General features: G+C 40.6%; 1 protein-coding gene across 1 annotated transcript; it reads right to left on the bottom strand.

Annotated features, from left to right (window-relative positions):
• Window positions 1-9,354: 9,354 nt before the first annotated feature.
• Window positions 9,355-11,860, bottom strand: LOC120532105 (actin-1-like). The gene has a single exon (XM_039758003.1). It carries the CDS (start codon window positions 11,727-11,729, stop codon window positions 9,750-9,752), a length of 1,980 nt encoding a protein of 659 aa, XP_039613937.1. The 5' UTR covers window positions 11,730-11,860; the 3' UTR covers window positions 9,355-9,749.
• Window positions 11,861-14,655: the final 2,795 nt, after the last annotated feature.

Here is a 14,655-nt window from a genome sequence, read left to right as displayed (position 1 = left end):
ACCCCCTGGAAAGAGGAGCAAAAGAGAGAATGAAGACAAAACTGAGTGCCATTATGAACAATGCTGCACATCCTCTCTGTGACTCACCGACACTGAGGACTTTTAGCCAGCAAATCATTCAGCACAAGTGTGTCACGAAACAAAACTCGGGGTCCTTTATACCATAAGAGATACACCTGTATAGCGCCTCACTGGGACTGGCAAGTCAGACATTTTTTCTTTTTAAATGTTCCAAAGTGTGTGTGTATATTTAGTAATTTACTTACTTATCCATTTATGTATTTATTTATTTATAAAGAGATTCTGTAAAAAGCCACATTTCCCCATGGGCACAGATAAATATCTATCCATTATATAGTGCCTTTACTATTTTCATTTGCGTATATATCTATAATATAGTCTTTCTTATTGATCTATTTTATAGTGCCTTCCACTCTTATTTATCTGTCTTATATAGTGCCTATCTGTGTATCTAATTAGTATATAGTGCCTTTCATATCTATCTATCTATCTATCTATCTATCTATCTATCTATCTATCTATCTATCTATCTATCATATAGTGCCATTCCTATCTTTTCTATCTATGTCTATTATCTAGTCCCTTTCATATCTATCTATCTATCTATCTATCTATCTATCTACCATTTAGGACCCCATCAAGTTGGAAGATACATGCCCCGGTAAAGATCACATACACTGATCAGCCAACTGCCACCTAGTATTGTGTACTATTGTGTTCCCCTCCTGCAACCAAAGCAGCTGTGACCCGTCGGTTGATGGACTCCACAAGACCTGTGAAGGTGTCCTGTGGTGGCACCAAGACATTCCCAGCAGATCCATTAAGTTCTGTAACTTGCAAGACTTGTGTTTCCAGCACATCCCACAGATGGTCGATCAGATTGAGATCTGCGGCAATTGGTGGACAGGACAACAACACCTCGAACTCTTTGTCATGTCCCTCAAAACTTTCCTGAATTATCCTGCAGAAAGAGGCCACAGTCATCAGGGGATACTGCTGCCAAGGAGGGGTGTACGTGGTCTGCTACAGTCTTTAGGTAGGTGGTAGGTGTCAAAGTAACATCCAGCATGATTGCCAGGAATCAAGGTTTCCCAACAGAACATTGCCCAGCATATCACACTGTTTCCGTTTGCTTGCTGTCTTCCCATAATGCATCGTACTGCCATCGATTCCCCACATAAATGACACACACACACTTGACCATGCTCCTGATCTTAAAGGAAATGTGATTCATCAGACCAGGTGACCTTTTTCCATTGCTCCATGGTCCAGTTTTGATGTTCATGTGCCCATTGTGAGTACTTGTGGCAGTAAGTGGTGTCATTATGGGCACTTTGACCAGTGCTCTGTGTGTTCTCACACCTCTCTCTCATGGCCAGCATTACATTTTTGATTTTGCTATGTAGAACTTCAGTGGGATCGGACCAGAAGGGCGAGCCTTCACTCCCCACTCATTTAAATGAGCCTTTAGGCGCCCATGACACTATCGCCGGTTCACCAGTTGTCCATCTTTAGACCATTTTTTGGTAGGTGCTAACCACGGCATACCAGGAATTCCACACAAGACCTGCCGTTTTGGAGAGGCTCTGACGCAGTCATCCAGCCATCACAATGTGGCCCTTGTCAAAGTCACTCGGATTCTTATGCTTGGCCCTTTTTCTTTCTTCCAACATATCACATCAAGAACTGACTATTCATTTGCTGCCTACTATATGCCACCCCTAGGTAGGTGCCACTGGAATGAGATAATCGATGTTATTCATTTCACCTGGCAGTGCTTTTAATGTCGTGGCCGATTAGTGCCAGTGCCATACACCACCACCACAAGTCAATAGTTCTCCACGCTTTTGTGACCATCTTACTTGGGCCGACTGTACAGCTTTCCCGAGCACATGTAGAAATCTGGAGTGTCTGCGGACACAGTGGTCGAGGGTCAACCTTGATCAGTCCATTTTTCTCGCTGTTTTTCATGATGATGATGATATACTTTATTAATCCAAAAGGGTAAATTGTCTTTTTTCATGACCTTTGAGGGGCTCACAGGGCAGGGTCAGTCATTGTACAGTACCCCAGGAGCAAATTTTATGTCAAGGGCCCAACAGAGTAGGATCCCTTCTGGCAATAACTGGATTTGAACCGGCAACCTTCCAGATTCCAGCGTCGATATTTTGCCACAGAGCCACCAGTGTTTGCACCAAAGAAGGGAAGTGAGCGATAATCTGCTTTTCATGGGCTGAAGGAGCACCAAGGGCCAAAATCCATGGAAGTCTTTCTGCGCAATATGGGATTAGTGCTTTACCATGGTGGAGAGTTCACAAATTGAGATCAAGTGAGAAGTTCAAAAATGGCTGGATTAATGGTTAAGCACAGAGAAGGAGCAGGACAAATCCACGGCCAACGACAACATTACGTAAGCCGGTAGCCTGATTCTGATGAACCGATGAGCATTTCGGGCTCTGGTACACCGTCAGCTCATCAAACACGGATGTCAAACTCCGGGCCTCCGAGAAACGTCACAGCCAATATTCAAAAAAAGTGTTAAAAGTTAAGAAATTACACATAAAACATAAAAGGTCAAAACTAGGGGAGCGAGAATTCAGTAACAAAATCACAGAACATGATAGAAAAATTGTAGTCAATATTAAATAAAGAGATAGTCCAAAAGGAAGAAAGTTCACTAAACGGAACCAAAACCTAAAAGGTCAAAACAGGAAGAGTGAGAATCGTAGTCAACATATGACAAAAGAAAGAGTCAAAATAAAGAAATTACACGGAAACGAATCAAAATATGTCAAAGGTCAGAACTGAAAAAATGAGAATCGAGAAACAGAGCTCAGAACGTGTGCCAAAAACTTTCAACATAAAGAGACAGCTAAAACTTAAAAGATCAAAACGAGTGAATATCGTGTAAGAGCATCAAAACAGAACATGAGACAAAAATGTAGACCGTCAAACAAAGAAACTACACTAAAAGATCAAAACCAAAGGAACGAGAATTGAGTAAGGGAGCACCAAACGTGAGACAAACATCATATTTAATATCCATCCATCCATTATCCAACCCGCTATATCCTAACTACAGGGTCACGGGGGTCTGCTGGATCCAATCCCAGCCAACACAGGGCGCAAGGCAGGAAACAAGTCTCGGGCAGGGTGCCAGCCCACCGCAGGGTACACACACACACACCAAGCACACACTGCGGACAATTTAGAGTCGCCAATGCACCTCACCCGCATGTCTATGGACTGTGGGAGGAAACCCACGCAGACACGGGGAGAACATGCAAACTCGACCTAGTGACGGCTTGTATCTCAAAAATATCGTACGTTGGGGCACTCGTATCTCAAGGTACCACTGTATATATATATATATATATATCGATCCATTATCCAACCCACTACATGCTAACTACAGGGTCACAGGGGTCTGCTGGAGCCAACACAGGGCACAAGGCAGGAAACAAATCTCGGGCAGGGTGCCAGCCCACCGCAGGGCACACACACACACACACCAAGCACACACTGGGGACAATTTAGAATCGCCAATGCACCTAACCTGCATGTCTTTGGACTGTGGGAGGAAACCCACGCAGACACGGGGAGAACATGCAAACTCCACGCAGGGAGGACCCGGGAAGTGAACCCAGACGGGTCTCCTAATTGTGAGGCAGCAGTGCTACCCACTGCGCCATCGTGCCGCCCCCATATTTAATATTTGAAAAAAAAAATGATGGGCAAAATGTAGAAGATCAAACCATGGAGAGTGAGAATGGAAAGTAATAAAGCTCAGAATGTGAGAGAAAAATTAAGGTCAATATTTAAAAAAAAAACATCAAAAGTAGGAAATTACGCCTAAATTCAGCCAAAATGTAAAAGGCCAAAACCAGGAGAATGAGAATCACAGGAAGATTGTAGTCAAAACTTGAAAAAAGAGAAACAATACGGAGAAAATACATGAAAATGGAGCCAAAAATGGGAGAATGAGAATCGAGTAAGAGAGCACAGGATGTGAGCCAAAAATGTTCATTATTTATAAAAAGAAGAGACAACCAAAACATAAAAGATGAAAATGTGTGAAAATCAAGTAACAGAGCCCAGAACATGAGAGAAAAATGAGAAGTCGTTTTTTTTTTTTTAAAGAGAGCTAGCCAAATCATAAAAGATGAAAACATGAAGGGTGAGAATCAGGTAACAAAACTGAGAATGTGAGACCAAAATCATAGACAATATAAGAAAAAAGAGAGTGAAAAGCAAGAAATTACACATAAACTGAGCTGAAACGTAAAAGGTCAGAACAGGAGGAGCGAAAATCGAGTAACAAACCCCAGACCTTAACACAAAAATGATATTGAAAATTTGAAAAAAGGGAGAGTCATGAAGGAAATTACACAGAAACCGAGCCAAAATGTAAGAAAAGGCCAAAGCCTGGAGAGCAAGAACTGAGTACGAGAGCCCAGAACAGGAGACAGAAATTGTAGTCAACATTTGAAAAAAGAGGGAGCAAAAATGTAAAAAAGATCAAAACGTGAAGAGTGAGAATCGAGTAACGAGCCCAGAACATGAGAGAAAAATTATACTCAATATTTAAAAGAGAGAGAGACAGTCAAAACAAAGAAATGACACTCAACTGAGCCAAAACATAAATGAAAATTGAGTAACAAAGCCCAGAATGTTAGCTAAAGATGGTCAATATTTGAAATTAAGATACCGAGAAAACATAAAAGATTGAAACAAGTGAGTAACAAAGCACAGAAAACGAAACCAAAATGGTGGTCAATATTCTGAAAAGAGACTGAGCCGAAACACAAAAGATCAAAATATGGAGAGCAAGAATCAAGTAACAAAGTGCAGAACGTAAGACAAACATGATAGTCAATATTATAAGCAAAAGAGAGTCAAACAAAGAAATTACCAAGTAAACAAAACCAAAACATAAAATATTACAACTAAAATAAACGACAATTGAGTAACAAAGCCCAGAACATGGCAGAAAAGTTATAGTCAATATCTCTCTATTATACAGTTATATGAAAAAGTTTGGGATCCCCTGTCAGTCTGCATAATAATTGACTCTCCTTTCAACAGTAAAGATCACAGTGGTATGTCTTTCATTTCCTAGGAACATCTGAGCACTGCGGTGTTTTCAGAACAAAGATTTTCAGTGACGCAGTATTTAGTTGTATGAAATTAAATCAAATATGAAACACTGGCTATGCACAAATGTGAGTCCCCTTGTCATTGTGCTGATTTAAATGCCTGTCACTGCTCAGTGCTGATTACTTGGTATGATGAGCTCGTCAAACCTTGAACTTCATAGACAGGAGTGTCCAATCATGAGTGGTCAAAGGTATTTAAGGTGGTCAATTTAAGTTGTGCTTCCTTCCCTTTGACTCTCCTCTGACGAGTGACAGACAGCATGGGATCCTCAAAGCAACTCTCCAAAGATCTGAAAACAAAGATTGTTGAGTCTCCTGGTTTAGAGGAAGGCTACAAAAAGCCATCTCAGAGGTTTAAACTGTCAGTGTCAACTGTAAGGAATGGAATCAGGAAATGGAAGGCCACAGGCACAGTTGCTGTTAAACCAACTCAGCAGGTCTGGCAGGCCAAGAATAATACAAGAGCGGCATATGGAGAGGCAGGATTGTGAGAATGGAGACAGATAACCACAGGTCACCTCCAAAGACCTGCAAGAACATCTCGCTGCAGATGGTGTATCTGTACATTGTTCTACAATTCAGTGCAATCTGCACAAAGAACATCTGTATGGCAGGGTGATGAGAGGGAAGCCCTTTCTGCACTCGCGCCACAAACAGAGTCGCTTGTTGTATCAAATGCTCATTTAGACAAGTCAGAGTCATTAAGAACAAAGTGCTTTAGACTGATGAGGCACAAATGGAGTTATTTGGTCAGAACAAAAAGCTCTCTGCTTGGCGGAAGAAGAACACCGCAGTCCAAGAGAAACACCTGCTACCTCCTGTCACATTTGGTGGAGGTCCCATCATGCTGTGTGGCTGTGTGGCCAGTTCAGGGACTGAGGCCCTTGTTAAAGTCGACGGTCGGATGAATTCAACCCAATATCAACAAATTCTTCAGGATAATGTTCAAGCATCAGTCACAAAGTTGAAGTTACGCAGGGGTTGGATATTCAAACAAGATGATGAGCCAAAACACAGTTCAAAATCTACAAAGACATTTATGCAGAGGGAGAAGTCCAATGTTCTGGAATGGCCGTCACAGTCCCCTGACATGAATATCATCGACAATCTATGGGATGGTTTGAAGCAGGCTGTCCATCAAATTGAACTGAACTGGAGAGATTTTGTATGAAGAAGGTCAGAAATACCAACATCAGAGTCCAGACACTCATCACAGGCTATAGGAGGACAGCGTCGAGAGGATCAAAGGAGCAAAAGGAGGCTCAACTAAGTATTGATGTCATATCTCAGTTGGGTGCCCACATTTATACACCTGTCTAATTTTGTGATGATGCATATTGCATATTTTCCATTAATCCAATAAACTTCATGACACTGCTGAAATCCTACTGTGTCCATAAGGCATGTCAGATATTAAAAGGAAGTTTCTACTTTGAAAGCTCAGCCAATGAGAAACAAAAATCCAAAGAATTAAGAGGGGTTCCCAGACTTTTTCATATGACTGTAAAAAAAAAACCTGCGACAAGACGTGATCTTTTGAAGAGAGACACTTTCACTTCCCAAAAGATGGGCAAGTCACGTCATACTTACAACCTTTGGAAGCAAGTCCCATGTATGTTAGAGATAATGGAAGTAGGAAAATTCTAAAGTCTCAAAAAAAAGGAGAGTAAAGATTGCATTAGTGCAAACAAATGGAAAATATTACTCAGAGAAATAACAGAACAGTGAAAAGAGGTTGAATAGTGTTTGAGGATGTCTGGGGGAGAAGAGAGATGAAGTGCAGTTCACGCGGCATAGCAGCAGCAGCAAGCCAGCAGCTAATCAAGCAAAGAGGAGGTAAAAAAAACCAACTGTTATTTGTTTCCCATTGTATCAGCGTTTAGGAGGGGGTTTTGGAGGAGCAACCGCGTCTCCCTGGGGTGCCGTTCAGCCCCCCTCTTCACAATGGCACATAGTGCTGGCGGGGGGGTAGACAACAACAACATTTATTTCCAGAGCACATTTTCATACAAAAATTAGCTCAAAGTGCTTTACATAATGAAGAAAAGAAAAATAAAAGACAAAATAAGAAATTAAAATAAGACAACATTAGTTACCATAGAAAAGGAGTAAGGTGGTCCGATGGCCAAGGTGGACAGAAAAAACAAAAAAAACTCCAGACGGCTGGAGAAAAAAATAAAATCTGCAGGGGGTCCGAGGCCACGAGACCACCCAGTCCCCTCTGGGCATTCTACCTCACATAAATGAAACAGTCCTCGTTGTAGTTAGGGTTCTCACGGAGTCACTTGATGTTGATGGTCATACAGACTTCTGGCTTTTAATCCATCCATCATTGTTGGAACATCACGGTGCTTTGAGTAGATGGAGGTGGCGCAAGAGGTAGGCAAGCGAAGCCCCCTAGTTTAAAATAAAAAAGAAATCAAAGCATAAAGGATGAAAATTAAGTAACAAAGTCCAGAATGTGAGCTGAAAATGGTCAATATTCGAAAAAGAAGATACCGGGAAAACATGAAAAAATCAAAATAAGTGAGAATCGAGTAACAAAGCACAGAATACGAGACCAAAATGGTAGTCAGTGTTCTAAAAAGAGAGAGTCATAACGTAAAAGATCAAAAAATACAGAGTGAGAATTGGGAAAGAAAGTGCAGAAGGTGAGACAAAAATGGTAGTCAGTATTCTAAGCAGCAGAGAATCAAACAAAGAAATTTACACGTAAACTAAACCAAAACATAAAATATTATAAATTGGGGTAAACGAGAATGGAGTAACAAACCCCAGAATGTGACAGAAAAATGAAAATCAATATTCAAAATAAGAGGGAGTCAAAACGAAGAAATGACGCTTAAAATGAGCCGAAACACAAAAAGGTCAAAACCAAGAGAATGAGAATCAAGCATCAGAGCCCAGAACATGAGAGATAAATGATAAGTCTTAAAAAAAAAAAAAAGAGGGACAACCAAAAAGTAAAAGATCAAAATATGAAAGGTGAGAATCAAGTAACAAAACTGAGAATGTGAGACCAAAATCATAGACAATATAAGAAAAAAGAGAGTCAAAAGCAAGAAATTACACATAAACTGAGCTGAAACGTAAAAGGTCAGAACAGGAGGAGCGAAAATCGAGTAACAAACCCCAGTCCTTAACACAAAAATGATATTGAAAATTTGAAAAAAGGGAGAGTCATGAAGGAAATTACACAGAAACTGAGCCAAAATGTAAGAAAAGGTTAAAGCCAGGAGAGCAAGAACTGAGTACGAGAGCCCAGAACAGGAGACAGAAATTGTAGTCAACATTTGAAAAAAGAGGGAGCAAAAATGTAAAAAAGATCAAAACGTGAAGAGTGAGAATCGAGTAACGAGCCCAGAACATGAGAGAAAAATTATACTCAATATTTAAAAGAGAGAGAGACAGTCAAAACAAAGAAATGACACTCAACTGAGCCAAAACATAAAAGGAGAATCCTATTAAGATTGTAGTCAATATTTGAAAGAAGTAAGATAAAAACATTCACTGAAACTGAGTCAAAATGTAAATGTCAAAACATAAAGAATGAAAATTAAGTAACAAAGCCCAAAATATATGCAAAAAATTGTCAATTTTTGAAGTAAAACATAAAAAAATTGAAACAAGTGAGTAACAAAGTGCAGAACACAAGACCAAAAATGGTGGTCAATATTCTAAAAAGAGACTGAGCCAAAACGTAAAAAAAGATCAAAATATGGAGAACAAGAATCGAGTAACAAAGCGCAGAACGTAAGACAAACATGGTAGTCAGTATTCTAAGCAGCAGAGAATCAAACAAAGAAATTTACATGTAAAAAAATTTAAATCAATATTCAAAATAAGAGGGGGTCAAAACGAAGAAATGACACTTAAAATGAGCCAAAACACAAAAGATTAAATAAAGTGAGCAAGAATGAAGCCCAGAATGTGAGAGAATAATTATTTGGGCTCTGACCCCTGCTCGCTGCGCTTGCCAACCCCCGGGTTTGGTTATCTGGATATACAATTTAAAGAGATTGTTATTTTCATTTCATTCATTTTTTATTTCTCGATATTTGCCAGTAATGAAGCTGTAGTGAATGAGTTAAACCCCCAAGGGGCTGCTAGTGCCATGCTGCGTGATCTGCATGTTGTGCTGTGCGACGATCATTTAAAAGCCTGTACAGCAGCTGTCCCTTTATCTCTTTGTCTCGTGGGACGTTAAAGTGTTTCCGAGAATTTGTTTGTAAGTAGGGCGTGTCATGCAAGTAGTCTCGGGGGTCTTCAAAGTGTCTTCCGAGAAGATCGCGTCTCATCTCCCTCGTCTCCCTCCCAAGATTTTTTTTTTACTAGAGAGATACTAGAGAGATATTCAAATAAAAAAGAGAAGATCAAAACAAAGAAATTGCACGTAAACTGAGCCAAAATGTAAAAGGTTACAACCAGGAGGAGGGGAATCAAGTAACAGAGCCCCCCACCCCCAAAAAAAAAAATATGTTTCAACTTTTATTGCCCCCCTTGTCTCATTCTGTGTTCATGGATGGCTCATGAACGCCCCCTGCTGTCCATTCCAGTCGATGTCTATGTGTACTAGAAATATTTCTGATGCAGAACGAATGGCCCACATTCTTCATATTCTCTCTTATGAATCCAGAAAGGCTGAAATTCTTGCAGGGAAGCCAAGACTGAGCCTCCAATCCATGATGCGCTATTACGGTCTGGCAAAGCTACAACCCCTGGGGTGCCATCCAGGGCCATCATTGCCAGCTCATGCTCAAAGCGCTCTGGGAACCCTTGAAACATGGTAGAGCCGCCACAGATGACAAAATTCTTCATCAGCTCCTTTCTGATGTTCACCTCGAATCGGCTGAAACTTTTCAACGCCATCATGTGCAACCCCAGGTCCTCGGATCCCATCATTTTCGGGTTGAACATCGCTTCAGGGCATTGAAATCTTTCTGAGCCGAGAGTTATCAGCTGTCCATCCGGGAGTTTATACTCCATCTGATACTTGCTTGGGGTTTTCATTTCATGCTCTACGTTCAACGAGATGTAGCAATATTTCTGTTTAATGTCTTCCACAACGTCTTGCATGGCGCTTTTGAACCCCTGATTCGACTGCTTCAGTAAACTTAGCAAATATTCATTTAGGTTCTGGCCTGCATAGTGAGCCCTAACAACATTGCTGGGCATGTAGTGGCCATCGTAAATTGGCACAGAATGAGATACACCATAGCCACTGTCCACTACCACCCCCGTTGTGGTACCACAGGAAAATAAAGATAAAGCAGGTTGGTAGGCAATGCACATGGCAGGGATGCAGAAATCTTCAAACATCATTTCTGCACACTTCTCTCTGTTTTTCACAGGACTCATCGGAGGATCTGACACCAAGACTGCATGTTCTTCAACTGAAATGGTCAAGTTCTGTTTGAAGACGTAATTCAGGAGATCTTTTAAGGACTCCCAGTCGGTGACAATGCCATGCTTTAATGGACGTGTCTTCTCCAGGAGTGTCTGTCTTCCTACAAAACTGCTAATCTTCCTTTGTTTCGACTGGGGAGATTTCAAATCGCGTTTGCCAGCCAAGCAGGGGATCACACATGAAGGTCTTTTCTCTTTTGAAAATCCAGCTTTCAGGTAGCCTGTTCCCAAATCTAGAACGACAGTTTCCTTATCGGAGGCAAACGACACGTAGACTCTGTTACTCATTGTCTTATCGTGCATGCTTTGAAAAGGCAATGGATAGTTCAGGTCTGAAGTGGCTACTGAAACAGTTACTGAGGACTCAGGGGTCTCTGTACGAGTTTCCTGGGTGGCCATTCCAAAAATATTGCAGAAGTTCCAGAGCATCTTACAGAGTCTCAGCCGAAGCCTTCTGAAAAAGGTATTTCTTGGCCGATTATTTGTGTTTACACTTTCGGCTTCATACGTCTGGGGATGCACAGTTCGTTTAGAATAAACGTAATCACCTATTTGCATTTCCACATTCTTCGCTTGACTTTCAGGTCTACTGGAAGTGGATCCAGTAAGTGTCTCAGTGTCTTCGCTGATATTTTGACTTCTGCTTGCTACGTGTTTGGTTACCTCTGCAAGACTATGGCACCTTCTATGCATCACACCGAGTTCGTCCTCTGTTCCATGCATAGGGAAGTATGAAGTACCTGAAGGAAAGTCACTGGTGGGCATTTCACTCGCTTCAGATGAAATCTCAATAATTTCCTCAGTTGCAGTTCCTACCTGTGAACTATGATGACCCTTGAATTGTGTCCTCATAAATCCCATGCAATATTCTGATGTCTTTGTCTCTGTTTCCTCTGGTACAGAAGTTGATGAAAGATGGGTATGCTTTTTGAGGTCTTTACAGAGCTCTGTATCTGGGATCTTGTTATTCTTAGATGTTGCAATTTCTAATCCTTGTTGTGATTTTGTTTGGTTTTCCTGACTGATGGAAAATGGAGATTCCACTATCTTCTCATTTTCTTCTCCTTCTTCTTTTGCCTCTTCTGTTTTTCTCATCATAGAATGAGGCCTCTTTGCAGGACTTTTGGAAAATTCTTCATCAGGCATCTCCAAGTGCTTCAATACTGTCTGCTCTTTCTGTTCACCTAATTTGATTTGCTCTATGGATTTTTCACAAGGAATCGTCTTGTAACAGTCAACCACTTCCCTTTCGGTTTCTTTGTCTAACTGTATTGTTTTAGAAGGGTCTCCCTTTGAATGAAATCCAACCTCAGTGATCTCTGTGGGAAGACCTTGGAAAAGAGTGTCATGTTCAAATTCAGTCTCTTCTACTTCATTCTCACATTGTATCCTTTGTTGAAGACCTTTGAATGGAACTGCTGTGGTCATTTCCTCCTGGTGTTTGATCTCTCCTTGAAGATCTTGGAAAGGGACCTCCGAGGTCATCTCATTGTTTTCAGGTATTAACTTTTCTGTTTCTTCTTTAGATTTTATTAACTTTTCAGGACATTGGAAAGAAACTCCATTGGTCATCTCATGACTTTCAAATATAGCCTTTTCAACTTCTTCCTCATAATTTGCCTTTTTTAGAAAACTCTCCAAACGAAGTCCAGGAATCATCTCATAATGCTCAGGGGTGGTCTTTTCCATGTCTTCTTGGTATTTGTTTTCTCTTGGAAGACCCTGCAAAAGAACTTCAGTGGTTATTTCCTGGTCATCAGACACAGCAGTTTTGATATCTTCATGTTTTATCTTTTTTGAAAGACTCTGGAAAGGAACTTCAGGGGTCATCTCTCCATTTTCTGGCTCTTCCTCATGTTTAATCATTTTTGGAAGACATTCATAATAAACATCAGTAAGAATCTCTCCTTCATCAGATAACATCATTTCTGTCTGCTCTTGAGATTTCATTACTTTTGTAGGATCTTGAAAAGAAACTCCAGTGGCCATCTCATGATATTCAGGGGTAGCCTCTTTTGTGTTGTCCTCAAGCTCTATACTTTTGAGAAGATAAGGAGGTTCCATAGCCATCCCCATTTGCTCCGTGGTCATCTTATGATGTTCAGGGGAAGTTTCTTTGATGTTGCCCTCAATCTTTACACTTTTGAGAAGATAAGGAGGTTCCATAGGCATCTCCATTTGCTCAGTGGTCATCTCATGATATTCAGGGGTAGCCTCTTCAATGTTGTCCTCAAGTTTTATATGTTTGAGAAGATAAGGAGGTTCCATAGGTATCTCCATCTGCTCAGTCGTTATCTCATGATATTCAGGGGTAGTCTCTTTGATGTTGTCCTCAAGCTTTATACGTTTGATAAGATAAGGTGGTTCCATAGGCATCTCCATTCGCTCAGCTGCTATCAGGTTAATGTTTTCTTCAAATTTCATGACTTTCATCAGATTTGGTGAAGGCACTTCAATAGGCATGCCTTGATCCTTTAATCTGGTTAATTCAATCTGATTATCAAAATCCTGGAGGAAAACTCCATCAGCTGTCTCATAATCCTCAAATATCATTTGTTCTGCCAATAACCCAGTTTTTATGTGTGTTTTGTAAGAAGATCTCTTGGCCTTTTTGTTTCCTAACAACTGTATTGTTTTCAGGTGGCCCTGCTTTAAACGACGTCTTAAAGTCACTCTGGCAAGCATCTCACCGTGTTCAGAAGGATTGTTTTCATCCTGTTTCTCTGATTTGATTCGTTTAGCAGGACATATATAAGGTACTTCAGTAGACATTTGCATATCAGATTCCACTGAGACTACCGAAGCAGAACGTGTCCGTTTTGTATAAAATGTAGAATTAGATCCAATATGTTTTTTACTGTGCTTAGATTTTGTCCTTTTTTCCACTTTCTCTATTTTTATCTTCTTCTTGGGACACAGGAAATCAGCTTCAAGTTGCATATCATGGAGTTCAGATGTAGTCTTCACTTCAGATTCCTGTATTTGCATTGGAGTCTCAGTTATAGGAATGGACAACTTTGAAAAATCAAGATTTATTTTCTCCATCTCTTCCTTGATTACCCATTGAAAGCTATTTGAAGATGATTCAGTGGAAAATTCCCAGTCCCGACATAAAGACCCTTTTCGGTCTTCTTCCAGTTTTTGAGTTTCTTCCATAGTAATTTCTTTTTCTATTTCCAAATGTTTTCCAGGACACTTCAAAGGAGATTCAGTAGGTATTTCACAACTGTTACTTTGTAACACTTTGGATTTTACGAATGGAGAGGTGGTTAGATCATAAAGGGTACTATCTGTCCACTGTTCCTCTTTGACCGATGCTGTTGGTGAAGTGAAGCTATTTGGAGTTTCTTCTGTCATATCAGTCTCTTCAAAGGCTTTCCTTTCCATTTCCTCCACTGGAATAGCTGCTAGCATAAGAGTTTCTACAGGCAACTCAGACTGTTCCAATGTCCCCGTTACTTCTTCTGGAATTTTATACTCCTCCGATCTTTCCTTTCCTTGTCCTTCATCAGGTCTTGTTGCCAGCTTCTCTGATACTTCAGTTTGGCTCAATGTTCCAGGTTCTTCATAAGGAGGTTTATACTGTTGAGGTGCTGCCTCTTCGATTTCTTCCTTTGGTATTGCTGTGCATGAGACCACCTCCCCAAGACCTACAAATGAAGGTTTTTGTATAATGTCACATTGTTCAGATGTATCCTTTTCTGGTTCTTCCAACAATATTGGTTCTTGTTGGTTCTGCTTTCCAGGGCTTATATGAGGAGATTCTTCTGATATTTCATACTTTTGAAATGTTCCCTCTTCAATCTCTTCCTCTGGTCTTGAAAGATATGTGGGCAACACTTCAAGACATATGGCTGTAGGTTCTTGGAGTATATCGTGTTGATCGGAGGTTTTCATTTCTAGTTCTTCCATCGATACAATTTCTTGCTGGGTCAGCTTTCCTGGAATTTCATAAAGAGGTTCATGTAACATCTCATATTGTAAGGATGATCCTTTCTCAATCTCCTCCTCCTCCTCCTCCTCCTCTTCTTCCTCCTCTTCTTCTGGTCTTGTTATACATGAAGACTGCATT

Source organism: Polypterus senegalus, chromosome 7 (assembly GCF_016835505.1).
Source record: "Polypterus senegalus isolate Bchr_013 chromosome 7, ASM1683550v1, whole genome shotgun sequence".
Classification (NCBI taxonomy): Eukaryota; Metazoa; Chordata; class Cladistia; order Polypteriformes; family Polypteridae; genus Polypterus; species Polypterus senegalus.
Note: the sequence above shows the minus strand (reverse complement) of the source record. Positions and strands in the feature narration are given on the sequence as shown.